Below are 21,537 nucleotides of genomic sequence, written 5' to 3'. Positions count from 1 at the left end.
GTCCCAAGAAGCTTCTAACTTCATGGACATTCCTCGAGTCGGGCCAATCACGGATAGTCTCTATCTTGGCCGGATCCATTTGCACTCCTGCTGCTGACACAATGTGTCCCAAAAAGTGTATCTCTGGTAGGAAAAATTCACTTTTCTTTGCATTAATCACTAACTTGTGATCTCGTAATGCCTGAAAGACCTGAAGCAGATGATCTTTGTGTTCTGCCTCATTCTTGGAGAAAACAATGATGTCATCAAAGAAAGTGCCAACAAATAGCCTGTACTCTCGAAAAATCCTGTCCATCATCCGGTTAAATGTCGCAAGAGCATTGGTTAAGCCAAAAGGCATCACCAAAAACTCAAATAACCCAAAAGTCGTCCGAAAAGCTGTCTTGTAAACATCTCCTGGCGCTATCCTGATCTGATGATATCCACTCTTCAAGTCAATCTTGCTAAAGCACGAGGATCCCTGTAACCTGTCGAGTATATCATCGACCCTAGGAATCAGAAATCCGTGCTTGATGGTGATTTCATTGAGAGTGCTATAATCGATGCACATTCTCCAAGATCCGTCTTTCTTCAAAACCAACAACACTGGAGAGCAATACGGTGAAGTACTAGGCTGGACAAGACCCTTTTCCAAGAGGTCTTTCACTTGGTTCATAATCTCTTCATTTTGTGCTCAGCTCACACGGTAGGGTGGCCGGTTTGGTGACATGCTTCCAGGTATCAGATCAATGGTATGATCTTCAGGCCCTCTGAAAAGCAATCGGCATGAGTGTGGAGAAAAAAATCTTGGCGTTCTTTTGATCAGGTCAAAACATATTCAACCTTTATCCATTGTTCAGTTCTCTTCCAAAAGAATGAGTAAGACACTGAAGTTCATCAAGTACAATCTCTAAGCCCTTCATTTATCAAAGTCGCTTTCTCGGCCCGGTAGTCAACCACGGCGTAGTTCTTGTGGTACCAAGGGATCCTGAGTAGAACGTCACTCGCGTGCCCTGAACACCCCTGTCATTGCAAACGAAGTTTGCCAATGCTCGGTGTAATGGCAACATCCCATCCGGGTGCCAGTCGAACTGCCTCCGCCTGTGGCGTTAGGTTGTCAGGCGTAATTTCCAAATCGAGCCGCCAATTCCAAGTGAAAAGAAGTTGGCCTTGGCTCCTTCAAAAGAGCTTCTTGATCCTTCACTTTGCCCCAAAAGCGGCAAAGTTTGTACTTCCATTCATTAGATTCGATGCAGGTTCCACGCCATGTGGTACCAGTTCTGTTTTTCTATCTGCCTTTTCTGCCACGTTCCTCAGCTGCTCTCGAACTCTCAGGCCTATCGTCATCTTTATCATTCTGTTCTTTCTGTGCCTTTTTAGGGCACTTCGCGGAGATATGTCCATGTTCCCCGCATCCAAAGCACTTCCCCTCTCTGATGAAGCGAGCTCTCTCCTCAGGAGTAAGCTTGGGTCGTGCATCCTTTTTCTCTGGGTTGCTCTTTTTCTTTCTACTTTCATTCCCAGAAGTCTGTTCGGCTCGTTGTGTCATGGCCTCATCTGTGGGGTAGGTCAGACTGCCAGAGTGAATGGCAAAGCCCCGCTTCCCATGACTCATCAGCTCCTGAATAGAAGCTAACTTCTGTTCCAAGCAGTGATCTCGGATCTCTGTAGGTAGACCCAAGGTAAACCGCTCAATTTGTTCTCTGAACAAGATCTTCTTGAATGAAGAGGCGGGTAGAAAAGAGCTCCATAATCTTTCACAATAAGCATTGATTGTATCTTTCTTGGTCATCTGAAGATGGTTCCAAGCAGCTCGTACATCTCGTTCATATTCTTGCGTCAACCAAGAAGAAATAAAAAGCTTCTTAAATTTCAGCCATTTAACTGGCGCTGTCTTGTTTAAAAGAAGCGTGGACCACCAAGTACGAGCATTCCCCTTAAAGTAAGAGGCAGCTCTCCGAATCTTGGAGTGCTCTAAATAGCGTCCTCCCACGAAAGCGATGTCAAACTGCTGTATAAAAGACAAAGCCTTCGAAGCATTTGAGTATCCTGAAAAAGTATCAAACTTGATCAAGTGGCCACCTTCCTTAAACTCTCGGACTTTCTTGCTTTTATCTTCGAGAATGTCATAGTGGTTAGCTTTGTAAAAATTCTTCTTGTTTGCATAAAAGTTTCTGTCATCGAAATCTGAGCTGTCTGTAGACGAGTCCTCAGTAGAACTGTCAGTCTCTGGGCGAGATGTAGCCTTCTTTGCCTTTTTCTTGCCCTTTCCGAAGCTTTGTTTCTTTGCTTCGCTTTTTATCTTTTCTGTCTTCTTCGCTCGAATCTGAAGAGCTAGAAGAACTGTCAGATGAAGAAGAAGAAGAACTAGGTACTCCTTCAAATCGAACACGCTTCTTCCGTTTCTTTGCCTTGTCAAAAGTCGACTGACGACCCAAATATCCCGGGAAGTCAATGCTTTTCTTCTGCTTTTTGCCGTGCTTTTTGGCTTTCTTTTGCGCCTCAAAAAGCTGAGCAATCCGTGCATCAACCACCTCTTCTAATTCCTTCTCTGAATATTTCTTGTGAGGAGAAGGTTTCTTGAGAGTGGGTGTAGTGGTTTTCTGCCAATGGTCATGCACTTCTTGAAAATAAGTCTCGCTCATATATTTTGCAAATTTTGGGTCCTTCGTAAAATTGAGCATCATCTTCGTTGCATCGCCGATCAATTGACGACGCTTCATCTCTCTTTGCTCCGCTTGAGTAGGCCGAGGCTGGCCATACTCTTTGTCTGAATCTTCATTGTGATCCCAACCCGCATCTCTAGATGCAGAGGGAGTCGACTGATCCTTGCATGAAGCCATAGGTGCCGCGGAATTTTTTTTTCGGGGATCGGATTTCCCGTAGAAGAGAAATCGGCCGTGCTTTGATACCACTGTAACAGACTTGGACACTCCAAGTCAAGAATCAATCACGACAACACCAAATAACCACTTCAAACAATTCACAGATCACAATAGATTTGCACTGGCCCGACGGAGTTCCGTGCCTAGAGATATTGGCCCCAAAGACTGGCGCCCCTTTCGGTATCTCTTTTTGTATTAATCAATCATCAAAGTACAAGAGAGCGGTTAGGGTTTCACTCTCAGACTCTGCGTCCAGATGCTCTGAGAAGTGAGGCCCTCACCACTAATTTAAAGATTACAAGGGATGCCCAAAAGCAGAGCCCCAAAAGCTTGAAAGCAAAAGCAGATTCTCTCTCTCTCTCAATGAGAGTCAGTAAAAAGCAAGTTCTCTTTTTCTCTCTCTTTCTCCCAAATCATAGCAAAAAGCAGAGATTTGCGTCGCTCAAAATTTCCTTTTTTTTTTTGGTTTTTTTCACCTCCGCGATTCCCAAAAATTAGGGTTTGTAGGTTTTTTTAAGGGTTTCTGGCAGAAATTAGGGTTTTTGCTGTCCGCCATGTCATCACTTTGTGATAGTATGACTTTATGAAATGGAATTCTTGAATATGAAACTGATTTGTTCTTGACTTGTTTTTAAGTGCAGAAACTGATAGACGAAATGACTGCAGCATTTTGGTCTAATTGATCTCGAATAGACATGGTTGCAATAGAGGTTAGTCAATCGGGCATCTATGAGATTCTTGAGTGGATCTAGATGCGATTGCTAACTGCATTGCCGATAAATTATGGTCTGAGATCCGAATGAATGTTGAATGTCATGTGATGTCTTGTGATGTCTAGTGATGTTGTGTGATGTGACTGTTGATTGGTATATGTGCTAGATGTGTGTTCCTATTGTGTAGGTACTAACAGTTAGTGTCTGCTAACGTAGTTTATGGCTTCTGTCTGTTTTGTAGGCATAATCGAGGGCGATTACAATGCTTTCAAGAAGGGGGTATGTCACAAAATAGTGACGAGGCAAACCCTAACACACATACACACTCTGTTGGAAGATGGTGATGTGGCTGGCTGGTTGCAGAGAACTCGCACGGACATGTGGCAAGCTGTACGGACGCTAGCGCAAAACGCGACGTAGATTGCGGAGTTCCGTACTTCTGACGTGGCAGCGATGCACGGCAGTGCAGGGACAGCTTTTGGGCGATGCTTTTTGGCTACGGCATGGCAGAGAGAGAAAGCCTTTTGCTTTTTGCTACGCAATTCTACAAGAGAGAGAATTTGCTTTATTCTACGTAAGCTGGAGAGAGAGAAAGAGCCTTAATTCTTTAAGGTGCTTTATTTTGAAAGCTTTTAGAGACAGTTTTTATGGGCAGATTTAAAAAAGAAGCTTTTGGGGGCTCTGCTTTTGGCATCCCTTGTACTCTTTAAATACGTGAGCAGGCCTCTCACAACTCAGAGCATCTGGACGCAGAGCCCGAGTGTGAACGCCTGCCTGCACTCTTGTACTTTGAACTCAGATTAATTCAAAAAGAAATACCAAAAGGGGCGCTAGTCTTTGGGGCCAATATCTCTAGGCACGGAACTCCGCCGGGCTAGTGTCGAATAAATTGTGAACTGTGAACTGTTTTGAAGTGGTTATTTAGTGCTGTTGCGGTAGATTCTTGACTTGGAGTGTCCAAGTTTGTTACATTTCGTGCCACCCATTGATGTTGAAAAAGAGCCTCATGATGTATTACCGCAAGCTGAAATTGATAATCAGCTGGTTAACCTTGAGCCAGAAGAGGTAGGACATGATTTTGATTCTCCTAATGAGGAATTAGGATGGACAACCACCTGAATTGGCTGAAAATGATTTTCAGTAGCATGATAGAGCTGAAAATGAGTTGCCTTATGATGTAGAACCATTGCCTGAGAATGTAGATTATTGGGTACACAGGTCCACTCGTTTGAGAAGGCAATCGCAGAGATTTAATCCCTCTTTGCATCATGTAATGTTGACAGATGAGGGTGAACCTCTTACTTATAAAGAGGCTAAGTCATGTGAGTCAAGCAGTAAGTGGGAGCTTGCAATGCAAGAGGAAATGAAATCCTTGTATGCAAATGATACTTGGGATCTTGTGCCATTGCCTAAAGGGAGAAAGGCTCTTCCTAACAAATGGGTATATAAGGTTAAGATTGTGGATGAAAAACCCAAGTACAAGGCAAGATTGGTTGCAAAAAGGATATGCATAGAAAGAATTGATTTTCAAGAAATCTTTTCTCCTGTTGTAAAGCTTACAACTTTACGTGTCCTTTTTGCTCTCGTTGCGGTGCTTGATTTGAGTTGAATCAAATGGATGTAAAGACAACGTTTTTGCATGGCGACATTGAAGAGGACATATACATGAAACAACCTGAAGGTTTTGTAGTTCCTACACTCAAGGAACTTGTATACAAACTGAAAAGGGGTCTGTATGGTTTGAGACAATCATCACGGCAGTGGTATAAGAAGTTTGACACTTTTATGTGTCTCAAGGTTTTAATTTAGCCATGCAGATCATTGTTTGTATACAAAAACGGATGAAGATGGTAGTCCCATCATTCTTGTTCTCTATGTTGATGACATGCTCTTGTCGGGAAACATAAGACTAGTCTTGATGCTTTGAAACGTAAGCTAAATTCAGCATTTGCTATGAAGGATTTGGGTGATGCAGAGCATATTTTGGGCATGCGTATTAAAAGAGATAGAAAGCTGAAATTGCTGTTTTTATCTCAAGAAAGGTACATTGCAAAAGTACTTGACAGGTTTAATATGGCTGATGCTAGCCTCTTGGAGTACCTTTACCTCCATACACTAAGCTTAGCAAAGTAGATTGCCCAAAGGATGAGGTGGCATTGAAAGCAATGAAGGGAATCCCATATGCATCAGCTTGTGGTTCTCTTATGTATGCTATGGTTGCCATTCGTCGCGACATTGCTTATGCAGTGGGAGTTGTTAGTCGATACATGTCGAATCCTGGCAAAGCGCATTGGGAAGCTGTCAAATGCATTTTGAGATATTTGAAAGATACACAATCAAAGTGTGTTTGTTATGAAAATAGTGACTTAAAGCTGCAGGGATATTGTGATGCAGACATGGATACCAGGAAATCTACTAGTGGATATGCATTTGCCATTGCTGATGGTGCAGTCTCTTGGTGTTCTAGGTTGCAAAAAATTGTGGCATTGAGTACTACTGAGGTTGAATATATTTCAACCACAGAGGCTTCAAAGGAGGCCATTTGGTTGGGCAGACTTGCAAAAGAACTTCGCATGCCTGCTCATACACCCGTGTTGGGTTGTGATAGCCAGAGTGCTGTCTATTTAGCCAAAAATGCCATGTTTCATGCGCGTACCAAACACATAGATGTGCGGTACCACTTCATACGTCAGGTATTGGAGGATGGTCTAGTCACCTTGACTAAGATCCACACAGGATAACTCTGCAGATGTTCTCACCAAGAGTCTTGCTAAGGCTCAACATGAGCATTGCATACTGTTGGTGGGAGTTGGTTAACTTAAAGGCGGCATTTATGCCTTTAAGTGGGAGGTTGTTGGGTTAAAGGCCTAAATAACCCCTTTTTGTACATTTTTATACTTTGGGTTCAAATTGAACCTGGACACATTTTTTTAAAGTCACTTATAATAAAAGTAGGAAAACCCAAAACTCACTTATTTAGTTTTTCCCAAAAACGTGAGCTCTCTCTCTCTCTCCCTGCTTCGATCTCTAGCGCTAGCTCTCTACTGCTCTGTGCCTCCTGCATCTTGTCCCAATCTTGCACTACATCGTGACGCGCACCTACCGATACCTTTTGCTTCGCGCTTTCAGGGTTTACTCTACTGTCTCATAACTTTGGGATAAATGACTTTAAAGCAGAGTGTTCGTAAAAAATAGATGAATAAGTTTCTTCTTTTGTTTGATTTATTGTTAAGAAATAAGTTTTTTGGTTCAAAACAAGTAAATAAAAATAAGGGTAGCCTTATACTTCAAATTTGAATCTTCTTATTTTCTTAGGAATATGCATGTGTGGTCTTTGCTAATGTTTCAGCCCTTCTTTTAGTTTGTGTGTGTTGTGTGTGTTGTATTTGGGAGCATATGTTAGTACCTAGTTCTACACCCACTATTGGGCACTGATGACGTTAGTGGGGATATCGTGGTATTTAGTCAATACTATGCATGATGGAGCTGATGGTTATATTGTCTTGTGGGTGACTACCATGGGTCTATACCTTGCACTTTCCTTCAAGGGTGAATCTGGGCTTATCCTGGATTCATCTAGGTATATACCTTCTTTTAGTTTGTGAGTTCAAACCTTTCTGGCCTTACAAAGATATGTGTTTGACTAGTTGATAGAAATAGTAAGCATCTTGTTCCCCTCTTTCTTCCTCTTTTCTCTCACTTTTCATACCTTAGAATGTTCTTATGTTCCAGTAAATATACGCCCTCAGAAAGAACAATAGAATTTCAGCCAAATCCTAGCAATATTTTCTGTCAGCTTGGTGATCACCTTTTAGATCTTTTCAGGCAGTCTTGTAGGCAGTTTCAGTAGTTTTTGTCCAAGTTGAGACAAGGCGTTCCAAAACCCACTGTAATCTTTGCAACTGGAAAGTTTGCGTGTCTGCTTCTTTAAGCACCAAGAGCCTCTGGAGTCAGATGTCTGGCAGTGAAGAACGTGTAAAAGAAAGTGTTGCAGGGGTGTCAGCAGAGCTTAATATGAGCATTTGTACATAATTATTCTTAATCAAGGAATGTACTAACCTCAAACTAGCTTAGTCCAAGAGAATGATGCTACCCATTTCCTTCCTAATTTATTCCACTTTCAAAGCCTATTCTTTAGGACTTCATTATGAAGTTTCAGCTCGTTAATCAAAATCTATGAATTGGGCAGTGTTATTTTCCACCTTCTGTACCTTTCTATCTATATAATTTTTTGTCATTGTGGACGCTCAAGTATAGCCAACATTCATCAGATTAAAAAAGTGTATTACTAACAAAATGGTCTCTCTATAGTTCATGTCTGAAAAGCCAAGCAAGGAAGGAGGAAGGGCCATACACAAAAGTATTCTTTGCATTTGTATTTTTGACATAATGGAACCATCTACTCTGACCACATTCTTTGTAGATCACTTTTTTTTGGGACTTGCACTAAACCACAGTTCTCTGTAGGGGACAAGACACATCGTTTATTGGAGAGGTGTACCTGAAAGTTGATAGAAACTTGAGTTTTTTTGCTTTGTGATTTATCAAGTGTCAATTTTCTTTGTTTTGTTTTGAGTTATATCAAGTGTTAAGGCTTTGGCTTGCTGACAGAGATATTGTACAGCGTATATGCGTACATCCTTGCAAAGTCTGCTTTTCACTTTCCGCAAGAAAATTCTTCTGCTTATCTGTAAACTGAATCCTTGCATTCAATAGTGGTGTATGTTTGTGAATTGCGCAAGGTTTTTGTCTACCTTACCCGTTGGCTTTGAAAGTTTTTAAAGTAGTTAGAAGGGCTGGGACTGATGGTCTTGGTAAAGCTGTTGGTAGCATTTAGTAGAGGTGTACATTCGTGATAATTTGGACAAGGTTTTAGAATACCTCATATATTTTCTTTCTAGGTTTTTGGAGTAGTCGGTAGGGCTGGGACGGCTGGTCTTGGTAAAGCTGTTGGTGCATTGGATACAATAGGAAGCAGCATGACAAACCTCAACAAAGGAAGTGGGTTTACTTCTGCAGCTACTATTAAAGCCAATAGAATTGAAATATTAGCGTTTGAAGTGGCTAACACCATTGCCAAGGGCTACAGCTTGAAGGAGTCACTATCAAAAGACAGCATAAAGTTCTTAAAAGAGGAAGTTTTGTGCTCGTATGGAGTACAGCGCTTGGTTTCTACAGATATGGCAGAGCTCTTAAGCATTGCAGCTACAGACAAAAAGTAAGTGTTCTTTAAATGATTCACAGAACTTTGTTTGCTTCTTCCTATTCTGTTCTTTATGTTGGTCGCTGGCAGTGAATTTTTCTGGATGCCTTAGTGTTACTCAACTTAACTTGATGCATGAGGAAGTACAATATATATATGTGAAATTCATTACCCTGCAGTCTCTCAGCAGTTTATCGACACGTTTTTTTTGGCTTAATTGGTGTAACGCTTCCAAGTGACATTTTTTAAAAGGAGATTGTGGCTAGATAAAACCCTGCATGCTTTTACATACATGCAGAACATATTTTATCCTATTCCAGAAAAGGGCATTGGTTCTCCTGAGTTTGATGAAAACAAAATTCAGATGAGCAAGATAATTGAGGCCCGATAAGACACAAACTCCATGGAATCTCGTTCAAAATATCGCAGAGACACAACACTTACATGGTGCTGAACAAGGAAAGCACAAAATTACATGGGCCCCGAAATTGGTGCCTGTTATGGGATTTCTTCATTCATTGACTAGTACTCGACTCTCAAAGTTAACACAATACACCGAATGAAGTGTTTATGCAGATTTGCAATACAAAGTCTCAGTAGTAGATCTGTGTTACAAAGTGGCCCAATGCCTTCAACTCATGGGCCCCAAAAACAATTGCATGAAAAGCAATTCTCCAAAAGCAGTGGCACCATAAATCAGGCTCCAAGAGTATATGCACACACTTCGGTTTTAAAGAAGAAAACCGAAATCACCTTCTTTTCCTTACGGTTGTTATCTCAGGTTCTACGGCTGTTTGGCTCTGCTTTAAATGAGCACCTTGGTTTTTGGTATTACCCCCACATGGACTGCTGCCTAGCTAGCAGTTGTACTATCTTGTTTGTACCTTGAATGCTGGGGGCACCTACCTTACGAGCCAATGCATCTTACAGAGGAACTCCACCTCTCGTGTCTCCTGCAACTGTTCTCTTTTGCACAATTTTAGCAGTTTCGAGTGTGTTTCAAGTCTGTTCAGTTATGTAATGCATGTCCCGAAGTGCCGATCGGTGTTAGTGGTATTAGAGCTCAGTCAATTGTTCTTCAGTGGACAATCAAATTCAATTTTGCAGCAGATTTGCAACATGGAGACAGTCCCTCAACATAATCATGAAGAGTGAAGAGGTGGAAGTCGCTATAGAAGGGAAAGTGGAGGAAGAAACTGGTGAAGAGCACATGTGTAGAGCATGCGTCTACTACTCAGACTGACAATATTGTAAGTACACGGAAATCAGAGGTTGACAATCTCTTGGAATACTTCCTGAAATATTTCAAGAATCCGAGGTATGCTCAACAGATACAGGAAAAAGTATGAAGGCAGTGTCCAAATAGTGGAAGGACCTAATAAGTTCTAGATTAAGGCAATATTAAAGGGTACAAATTTCTCCAACCAAGGATGCCAAACCTTTTCAGCGGCAGCAAACGCAGCAACAACTCTTGCAACACTAGATGGCCAGGGAATATACCAAAGTATCCTGGACATAGGGCCAGTTCCCCCTTTGACTGAGATGGCAGGTAGGTTGATTCCATGGATGCATCAGGGAGGCTATGGGGTTTTTGATGCCTCTATGCCTTGATAAATGGGAGGCATGTATGGCATGATGCGTGGCATGGAGTAATATCCTTCTTGGGCACAATATGGGCGTATGTATGGAGGAGGGTACTGATACAGGAAAAAAGTATGAAGGCAGTGTCCAAATAGTGGAAGGACCTAATAAGTTCTAGATTAAGGCAATATTAAAGGGTACAAATTTCTCCAAACAAGGATGCCAAACCTTTTCAGTGGCAGCAAACGCAGCAACAACTCTTGCAACACTAGATGGCCAGGGAATATACCCAAGTATCCTGGACATAGGACCAGTTCCCCCTTTGACTGAGATGGCAGGTAGGTTGATTCCATGGATGCAACAGGGAGGCTATGGGGTTTTTGATGCCTCTATGCCTTGATAAATGGGAGGCATGTATGGCATGAGGCATGGCATGGAGTAATATCCTTCTTGGTCACAATATGGGCGTATGTATGGAGGAGGGTTGCCACCACCTTTTGACACCACTTTTGGTGGTAATAGAAATACTTTGCTTTGGGCATTGGGTCTGCCATACAAACCAGAGGCGGAGGCTACTGATGGATTACTTACCATATGCAGTCTCTCTCCTCTGGTCTTATCGCTGCCGAGAATTTGGGCACAGGCATTGCTAAGACTGTCATGCCGAAGTCTGATCCCAAGGTTGCCCTGCTCTGTCTTCTAGCCCAATGCTGGCCATGTGTGTTTGGAGGCAGCCCTGAAGACAGTGTTTCTGGGTCTCCTCGAGTGCCCACATCCAGGGCAAATCGCTGGATGTCTGCTGGAGGCTAGCCACACCCCCACCGCTGCCCCTCTCCGTGTGACTAGCCATTGAAAAGTAGTAATCCTGCTAGACTAGTGGGAAGCCCAAATGCAGGTCCAGAAATCTGAGAAGAACTCATGTGACAGCCCCTGTCGTCGTCAACGGGGAGCTACTGCCAGGATGGCGCCTTGCAGCGAGCATTCAAGATGTGTTGTCCAACCTGTGGTGTGTGTGGGGGAAGAGGAATGCTAGGGAGGTAAAAGGATCCCACCATAGCCACTCAAGAGGGTCCCCTTGTGGCTGAGCTAGAGGACGAGCCTCTCGAAAGCCCACAAGCCTTGTAATCGTAGAGGGCCCCACGTGCCAACTGAAAGAATTAAAACTGGAACATGCTTGAGTACTTCAACACAACTTGAATTAGAGAGAGAGAGAGAATCCACATACTGCACAGTAGACACAGAGTGGCGGAGTTCCACTCCTAAATGCTCTAGCCCCAAAACCTTGGTGCCCCTTTCGGTATTTCTTTTTTATTGATCTGCACAAGGTACAATTGTTGGGGAGAGATTCTACACAAATTTGCGACTGCAAAAATGCGAGAGATCTCTCCCAAGGCTCATATTTAAAGGCCGTTGGCCGAAAAGCATTTGATACAAAAAGCTTCTGATAAAAATAGGGTGCAAAATGTGTCACGTTAGTATCCCTAAAAAGCCGTCACGATTTTCGGGTCCCTAAAAATCCACCGTGATTTTCGGGGTTTTCGTATTGGGTTGCCACGTCATCAAATTGTCACATCATCATCACATGAAAAAAAGAAAAAAAGAAGAGTGATTGCCTGCAATTACACGTGCAAAAAGTCAATTGGATTCTTTAGCAAACAATACCTTCATGCAAACATGCCAATCATCACCCAATAGTACATTCTCTAGCATGCATTACATCATACAGTTCCCCAATCAGATTTCTATCTAGTCATCTCATCCTCATTAGAACTCTTGATATTGTGGCGTAGCAATATTAGACCCAAAACGCGCTGATCTCTTAGGGATGTCTTGATGCACTAAGACCACAACCTAGTCTGTCTCATCCAAATTGGAATTATTGATGCATCAGATTCATATGCTTCACAGAATGATATGCAAATGACACAAATTCACATATGTAAAATATAAAGACATCCAAATACAACCAAACGCTCCTTAGACCGTAGCCTGCGTTGTAATCAAACAAGCTCAATCGGCAGCAAAACAAGTTCAAACAAGATTTAATTTAGTTCAAACAATTCCCAACTACTATTCAAACATTAATCAAAATCTCAAACAATTGGTTCTTCTTGTTGCACAAGAGTTGATCTCCCATGCTTCCAAATGCTTGTGAATTCCATTATGCTACGTGTCGTCTGCAAACCAATAATAAGAGCATCCAAAACATAATTTGACAAATGTTGCAAAAACCCTAATTTGTTGTCAAAAACCCTAAATTTTGAAGTTGTTGGAATCAAAGTCTATTCGTGTCAATGCGTAGGGCTCGTTGAGAGGGTCAACTTTGACTTCTGTAGTATATCCAAATTTATATCTGTAGAAGAGATTTTTAGAGGTCTCTGCAACACAGAAAAGCATCAAAAAGCATGTTTTTAAAGGAAAAACGAACACTTCTTTTTCATCTCCTCATTCTGTTGTCGTTTCTTCTTTTTCCAACTCCATAGCTTTCCATTGTAGGTTGGTGTAGACTCGTTTGCTTGTCAGAACAACAAACGATTGATGCTCTGATAACATTGTAATCGTAGAGGGCACCACGTGCCTTTGAAAGAACAAAACTAGACAGACTTTAGCACTTCAACACAATCTGAGAGAGAGAGAGAGAGAGAGAGAGAGAGAGAGAGAGAGAATCCACATAGTAGACACGGAGTGGCAGAGTTCCACTCCCAGATGCACTAGCCCTAGAACCTTGGCATCCCTTTCAGTATTTCTTTTATATTGATTGATGTGCACAAGGTACAACTACAGGGGAGAGACTCTGCAAATTTGCAATTGCCGGGGCAAACAGGAATTGCTAGGGAGAGACTCTTTGCAAATTTGCAATTGCCAAAGCTTCTTAGGGCAGAAACGAACTCATGTTTCTTTAGCTCCTCTTTTTGTTGTTGTTTCTTCTTTTTCCAACTCCATAGCTTCCTGTTGTAGGTTGTTGTAGGACCGCTTTGCTTGTTAGAACAATAAACGATCGACGCTTTGATACCATTGTAACTGCAAAGGCACCACGTGCCAATTGAAAGAACAAAATTGAAACAGGTTTTAGCACTTCAACACAACTTGAAATAGAAAGAGAGGGAATCCACACAGTAGACACGGAGTGGCAAAGTTCCACTCCTAGATGCACTAGCCCCAAAACCTTGACACCTCTTTCGGTATTTCTTTTATATTGATTTGCACAAGATACAACTACCAAGGAGAGACTCTGCAAATCTGCAACTGCAAGAATGCCAGAGATCTTCCCTAAGACTCATTTTTGAAGGCCGCTGGTGGAAAAGCATTCAATACAAAGATCTTTTGATAAAAATGGGATGCAAAATGAACCACACCAATATCCCTAGAAAGCCGCCATGGCTTCTGGGTTTCTAAAAAAGCACACAACCAGTATACTGGGGCGTCGTGCTTCTGAGAGTGTTCCGTGTGTTGAGCTGGCTCGGTGGAACTACGGAGTTAACTTTGTCCTTGCTTTCTCACAAGTTAGTAGCTTGCATTTGCAGTGGTCATTGTGATCACTAACTCTATTAGCAGTATGGTTTAGTATGTGCCCATGCACTTATTTAACTGTCAGTGATTTGCCATAAAGTATAATCTTCCATACGTCTATTTCTTTGTTCAAAGGTTTATGCTCCCTTTCTTCATCTCTATATCAGAATTTTCTTTACTACTATTTTAGGTTACCTGCCAATTCTTCTTGTCTTTTGTAGTCTTGGGTTTATCAAATGATTTTTTGTATAGGAGTACTTTTTTTTGCAATGTGAGGATGATTTTTTAAGGTGTCAAGCTGGTTCTGAGAAGATATCATATTTTTCAGAAAAGAGCTTATGGTGTTTGCGAAAGAGGTTGTCCGATTTGGAAACCAATGTCGGGATCCTCAGTGGCACCACCTTGACCGCTACTTTGACAAGTGAGTATTGGAAATTTATGTAGGGCAGGAAGGACAGTTTTATGTATGTAAGTTTGTCCAAGTAGAACGAGCAGGAAAACAACTGCTAACTTTTTCTATATGAAACTCTCTTATGTTGCAGATTAGGCACAGAAAGATTTGTCCCAAGTCAGGATAGAGAAGAAGTGGAAGAGGAAGTGCAGACTTTAGTCCTTTGGGCACAACAAACGGGGGTATGATTTGCGTATTGAGACTATACAATGTTTGAGGTGGTTCTGATATGCTGCTCAATGCTCTTGCGTCTTGGCTTTCTGAAATCCATATGAATCATAAGGCTATGTCTATCTATTCAAGAGAACTAATTTTCTTTGCAGGAGTTGTATCATGAACTAAATTCACTGGATAGATTTGAAGCAGAGATTCGGCGGAAGCTTCAAGATGAGGATCTGTACAACAACTATACAAGAGGTACAAAATAGGTTTTGTTACCTTTGTTTGCTATTGTTAGACTTAGCTGTAATAACTTTTTACTGCTAATGAAATTTGCAATTGTCACGTCCGAATTGGTTGTTTTATGGCCTGTATTTAACAGATTCTCCAGCATTAATGTGTCCCTTGGCGAGGCATTGCAGGCTGCCCATGCTTCACCCTTTATGGTGCAGAATGCGGTCATATGTTGGCATCCAGATGCACACATGCCAGCTGCTGCTTCTATATACATTCATGAGGAAAGTCTTTTGATGTGTGACCAGTGAGATTGCCGGAGCCTAGGAGCGCCATCAGCAGATAGATACATGCAGCGGTAGCGGGATTTTCTCTACAGTAGGCTGGATGGGTGATGTGCAAAGGGTCATTCCCCAGTGCAGGAGCCCTTCTAGAATTTTCTTAATTGGACCCCTTTTGCACATCAATCCCCAGCCTTTTTGATAGTTTTGTCATTTATGTCACATCACCTCCCCTTAAGCAATGTTTTTGTCCTGGAAAACTTCATGGGAAGATTCTATATGAAAGTGAGGAAACAGCTTTTTGAAAGTGCTTAGTCTTTCCCAAGTTGAACTCTTCATCGCAGTTCTATCAGTTTACTAAATGCTTGTAGTCACTTAGTCTCGTGAGGAAGAGACTGTGTGTCAATGATATCGTGATCTGATAATCTTGAATAAGATTATCTGATTGACACTTCTTCAGTTTGCCAACATGGAATAGTTGATGTACTCCACCTGTTTGTAAGCAATCTCTCCAACCACGAAAGGTTCGCAATACCTTGGTGATGATTTTGAACATGTTCCCATCCTCACGGTCCAGACTTATTGGATACTTTTAGATAGCAGAGTGCTTCATGGTTTAAACCTACGGAAAATTATGTGGTTCTGTTATACTCCTTATAAATAAGCTCTTAGTTACACTCCCCATAATTAAGCTCTTTCCCCATATAGTTTTCCATCTATTTGTAGATGCCTTTAGCATATTTTGTAGGATCTAGTTAACCCTTTGCTCCTGCATCATCCATCTGTGGATGCTCTGCAGTACTCTTGCTAAATCTGGTATCAAGTCTTTGAAGTAAAACTCTTAAATATGGGCCATATATTTCTTATTCTGATTGGACATAATGCCTGCTGCTGGAAGACCATAAACTTTGTATAGTTGGTCAAAACATAATCTAGCCGATTCATCAATCTTAACATAAAAGTCAATATGAATAAATGTAGCCATCCTGGTTAACCTATCCACACTTACCAAGGTTGAGTAGTGGCGTCTTTCTCCTTTACAGTCGGCTCCATAGTTATTTTCCAGAATGCAATCAAACAGCAACAAACACGCACAAGTCTGTAGGTATGAAACGAGTTTGATTCAAACAGTAGGCAGAATCAAACATGACCTTCATTCTGTAGGCACGAACTGAATGTCTAGAAGACATCTCAAACGTGCTTGAAACAAAGTATGGTCGACTTATTAATTCCAGAGAGACATTTTCTTTGAAGGAATTCATAAACCAACTTCAAAGTCTCCTTGCCATGACTCCAGCCAAAAGAGGTCTGAATTGTCATGATCTGCCATGGCATGTTTTCAGCAGTCAAATCCATCAAGCCCAAATCCTACACCTAGTTCGTTTGAAAGTTTAATGTTTCTTTCCTGCAAAGAGGACAAGCGTGCCATTTTTGTGATGCAAAGAATATCTTCAACCATCGTCTCCCTGCTCGAGAAAAGCAACCAGCAAAATGCTAACTTAGCCCGTCAATCATATTGGCTTACAATTATTCTTTAAGATCATTGGAGGATTCTATTCCTTTGTATTGACCACTTATTGCGGAGTCTTCTGAAAGTACTTGCAAAAATGAGTAGGTCTCTAGTGCACACTTGTGAATAACCCATGCTTTATTGTTTCGAGCATCCAGAGTTTGGAGGTGGTCCTGTATCCTCTAGCTACATGATGACGGTAGGAGATGCCCATTCATGTGTGACAACACCCTTCTACACCTCGTACAATTTATTGTATGCGAAGAGCTCTATGCTGGGTTGCTTGTTAAATAATGGATGTGTCTGGTCATGCGTGTTGTTCAAGCAGGCTTACAAAGGTTTTGGACTCCTAGGATATTCCCAGAGTTACCAGGGCTTTGAAGTAGGTACAACATTCTCATATTGCACATAGGGCCAATGTGAATTTCACAACAATGCATTTACGACATGAGGAAATTCTTGAGGAAAGCTACAATCAACATTTATCTTACTTTTGGATGATAATCTATGAAATTGTTGTGTCTTTTGCAGGAGATAATCTCTCGGCATTGCGAAGTGAACTAAAGGCAAGAGGCAAAAATGTTAAGATGTTGAAGAAGAAATCGTTATGGTCAAAAACGTTGGAGGAGGTACCAGTTATAATGAGAAATTTGCTTCACATACATAGCTGAATACATGTATTTTGTACACATGTTCAGGCATTTTGGCAAACCATAAAGCTTCATCCTGATAAAATGCATGAATAAACAAGTTTTTTAGGCATAGGATAGCGCTGCAAAAGCTGTCCGCCATATTCTGTAGTCCTGCCTAGCAATTTATGTTTCTTTGCATGCTTTCTCACCCGTTACCTCTTGCATGTTGTCTTCCTGTGTATTTCAACTACAATGGTGCATTCTTTGTTATTTGGATTTTCAATTTTTGGCAGTCAACCAAATAACACCTTCAGAAAGCATTCGATTTTAATTTTCTTGGAAAAAACTTACAATCGGTCTTTTCTCCTTTTCAGGTGATGGAGAAGCTAGTAGATGCTGTATACTTTCTTTACTCAGAGATTGCACGTGCTTTTGGAGATGCAGGTGTCACTCTAAGCCAATCGTTACAATGATGAAAATCCATAAGTGCATGGTTTCCATATGTGTGCACTTGAGAGAGAGAGAGAGAGAGAGAGAGAGAGAGAGAGAGAGAGAGAGAGAGAGAGAGAGAGAGAGAGAGAGAGAGAAATGGAATGTTATATTAACGTCTTCAAAAGGCCAAAGTGACCTATGAGACCAGAAAGTTACAATGCGGTGTATCTGATACAAAGTCAGATTAACAAAATAAATTAAACTAGGATAACAAAATATAAATACTGCGGGATCCTAAACTAAGCAGTACAATGTGAAGACAATATGGGAGGGGAGTAGAGATCCATCTTCATAGAGATCCATCTTCATGTGCACTCTGGACGACGAAAGAGTATGGCTCAAATCCTTTGCTGTAGCCTCCTTCGAAACTGTGTAGCTCCTCTTCTCCATCGGGGTCGTCTAGATCTCCCTAGCTCCAATGCTCGGTCTATGAGAATGCCAGTAGTGCGGGTAGACCTCTCCACTGTTGGTTGCTCCTCTGTCTGTTCTTCTGGGTGTACAATATCTAGTGTAAAGAAATCTGTGATCTGTCTCTGGGGTTGTCTCTCTTCAACTCTCCTCAGTAAAGTTTCTCTATGCCTGTGTAACTCAAGTAGATATAGCCCAAGACATCTCTGATCCTCATAACTCATGACCCTAGATAGATGCCCAAAAACTTCTTTGAATAGACAATGAAAACGGCCTCGTATCTCATAGTACACTGTGCAATGACTTATGTAATGTACTTCTGTCTCTGGCTCTAGATGGCATAAGCTGTATATCCTGCTATCTGTTGGTGTCCCTCTGAATCTGCCAGTCTCAATCTCGAGCTGATGTGAGGACGTGCGCATCTGGCCAATGGCACAACGCAAACCATGAGAAAGATGCGTGTCCTTATAGCTAGGTCGAATCACAAACCCATCCCCCGTGAGGTGGAGAAGATGCTCTCTATAGAAAGCCATCTTTGTGCCCAACTCCTGTAACGGCTCTATCCATGTCCTCATGTCCAGCTGGATCAGATCCTGACGAATAAGTCTATTAATCTCCTCCATAGTCAGTAGTCTGACCGGGCGTCGTGCATGTCGAGCCAAAGTGACCCAAATCCTCTGATGCAGCCTCTGTCGATGCTGTGTAGTCCTCCGCAGTCATGGGCGTCTGGATCTCCCCAGCTCAGTCGCTCGGTCGATCAGTATGCCTCTGGTGTAAAGCGACGGGCTCTGCTGCGGTAGTAACTCCTCCGAGTGTCAAGTGGCAGCTCTAAAGAAGTCTGTGATCTGTCTCTGAGATTGGCTAGCCTCTCCTCTCATCAGGCTTTGTGTGTGTCTGCGCAGCTCGAGCAAAAACAAACCCAGGCATCTCTAATCCTCGTATCGCATGACTCTACAGAATGGTCCAAAGCCCTCTCTGAACAAGCAATGGAAGCGGCCTCGTATCTCGTAGTTGACGGGGCAGTGGCATGTGTAGTGCAACTCTGTCTCATGCTCGATGTTACATAGGGGGCATGTTCTGGCCTCTGCTGGTACTCCGATGTATCTCCCAGTCTCGATCCGCAGCTGGTGTGAAGATGTGCGTATCTGGCCAATAGCACATCGTATCCCATGAGACAAGTGGGTGTCCATGTATCTGGGCCTCGTCACAAAACCATCCTCCATAAGCTGGAGGAGATGCTCTCTGTAGAAAGCCATCTTCGTGCCTAGCTCTTGTGCTGGCTGTATCCATGTCCTCTTGGTGTCTAGTTGAGTCAAGTCCAATATATATATATATATATATATATATATATATATATATAGATATAAGCCATCTTCGTGCCTAGCTCCTGTGCTGGCTGTATCCATGTCCTCTTGGTGTCAAGCTGAAGCAAGTCCTGGCGAATGAGCCTGGTGATCTATATATATATATATATATATATAGGTAGGTAGGTAGGTAGGTAGGTAGATAGATAGGTAGATAGATAGATAGGTAGATAGCTAGGTAGGTAGGTAGGTAGGTAGGTACGCGGTCAGCATCAATAGCCGGTTCCTCCTTTCCCATTACTACTCAAGCACCTCAACAGCCTACATGCGCTCCTCGAGCTCCTGTCCTCCGCGACAGTCATGCTCAGCCACGCGGTCAGCGTCAACAGCCGGTTCCTCCTTTCCCATTACTACTCAAGCACCTCAACAGCCTAAATGCGCTCCTCGAGCTCCTGTCCTCCATGTTCCTCCCTTAGCTTCAGCTCCCACTGAGGCAGCATGGCAGACAGTGGGTCGTAATCATTCCTTCCGTCCTCGTCAACAACCAACACCGCAGCCAGCTCCCAGTGTTACCTCTCCTGCTCCCTCTCTAGTTTCCACCACCCCCTTACCCCCTGCATCTCCTCGCCATTCTTCTTCTTCGCGACAGGATCACTTGCTTCTGCTACCAGCTCCTCCTTCACCTGCAATCCCCCTGCCCACTTCTTCCCCTCTTCCCGAGGTCCCTGTTCCCATGCAAATGGATCATTCACCGCTACTACCTCTCCCTTCTCCTCCTCTTCCTCTCGCCCTTACTCTCCCCCCTCCGCCTTCTGGTCCTCCCCCTCCCTCAGCAGCTCATACCTACGTCTCACGCAATTTTCTCAGCTCTTGCCCTCTTTCCTGGGGCACTCATCGGGCTGAGATGTGCGGTGACTCAGAAGGGCCATTGCCGGTGTAGCTCTATCTTATGCATCACAAGACAGGTTGTGTTCCCTCTTTAATAGGCAGTCGCTCTCAGCCTACCCATTCCTTTTTCCTTCCATTCCACGCTGCTCAGGAATGGTCCGAGGTTCAGGTTCTACATTTTGTGCACGCACAGACTATTGCTCAGCTTCATTTATGGTTGTCTACTTCCGCTCCTGATGTTTTGTCTCCTAACTACCTTCATGTATTGGTGCTATGGAGTGGAGTGATGTTTATGCTTGGTATTCATTGCCTATGGTCATTCATGTATCCTTAGATGTGGTGCTTCCTATGTCTATGCGCATTTGGGGTGTCAAAGCTGCAGCATCGGTAATGCAATGTAAACAAGCTGAGGTACGCAGTTGTTGCAATGAGACACCATATCTTAGAGAGGGCTTGCGGGTAGCTTTCCTACCGCCTGATGCTCACCCCTTGGATGGCCTAGCTGTCTCCAAGAAGATGCGCAGTTAGTCAGATGCTATTCAAACTCTTTCATGCAGTCTATGGATTTACATGTAGTTTCTTGGAATGCTAATGGTTTACAGACCTCTCGGGTAAAAGGTTCCCGTAAGCTTTTCCTTCGCAGAGATTTACACGCTCATGTAGTGGGCACTGTGGATATATTGCTAGTACAGGAGCATAAGATTGCCACTCCCTTTGGCAATCTCATGCCCTCGGGCGCCCGCACTTTTTGGGAGCCTGCTATGGGCCTTCATGGACAGAGTTGCGGTGTATGCATCTCAGTGGGACCACGTTACTTGGCCTCAGTTCAGCAGCATGGCACCCTTGTCGCTGGCAGAGCAGTTTATGTTTCTATTCGGACTCGGGAATCTATCATTGGTTTTATGTCAGTCTATGCACCCACTACTCCTCGGGAGAGGGCTACATTTTGGTCCTCTTTGGCTGCTTTTCTACCTGCCGTAGACTCTTGGGTTGTTGGAGGTGACTTCAACAACGTTGAGAGCGACTCTGATTGGCGAGCCATCACACCTCCAGTTCTATCATCCATCTCTCTCGATGAGCAACCAGCTTGGGATCGATTTCTTCTAGCTATTCAAGGTGTTGACGCCTGACACATACCCTCTTTTGGTCACCACCCTGCTACACTTCATTACTCTTGGGGGTTTCAGAGACAGCAAGGGAGATTATTAGAGCGACTTGATCGTTTTTACATTGGCCCTTGGGCAGCAGCTCTAGGTGGATTCACTACTATATGGAGAGGGACCAGCCTCTCAGATCATTTACCCATC

General features: G+C 42.9%; 1 protein-coding gene across 2 annotated transcripts in view; it reads left to right on the top strand.

Annotated features, from left to right (window-relative positions):
* Window positions 1-21,537, top strand: part of LOC147454623 (protein PSK SIMULATOR 1-like) — a 79,666-nt gene that overhangs the window by 32,612 nt on the left and 25,517 nt on the right. For both annotated transcript variants that reach the window (XM_086516510.1, XM_086516509.1), the window contains exons 2-7: window positions 8,479-8,795; window positions 14,200-14,292; window positions 14,414-14,504; window positions 14,646-14,739; window positions 17,038-17,135; window positions 17,513-17,582. In XM_086516510.1, coding sequence (XP_086372636.1) covers window positions 8,479-8,795; window positions 14,200-14,292; window positions 14,414-14,504; window positions 14,646-14,739; window positions 17,038-17,135; window positions 17,513-17,582 — 763 coding nt within the window. The remainder of the gene's footprint in view (window positions 1-8,478; window positions 8,796-14,199; window positions 14,293-14,413; window positions 14,505-14,645; window positions 14,740-17,037; window positions 17,136-17,512; window positions 17,583-21,537) is intronic.

Source organism: Adiantum capillus-veneris, chromosome 7, assembly GCF_014529385.1.
Source record: "Adiantum capillus-veneris isolate H3 chromosome 7, ASM1452938v2, whole genome shotgun sequence".
Lineage (NCBI taxonomy): Eukaryota > Viridiplantae > Streptophyta > Polypodiopsida > Polypodiales > Pteridaceae > Adiantum > Adiantum capillus-veneris.
This window is presented reverse-complemented; position numbering and strand designations above follow the sequence as displayed.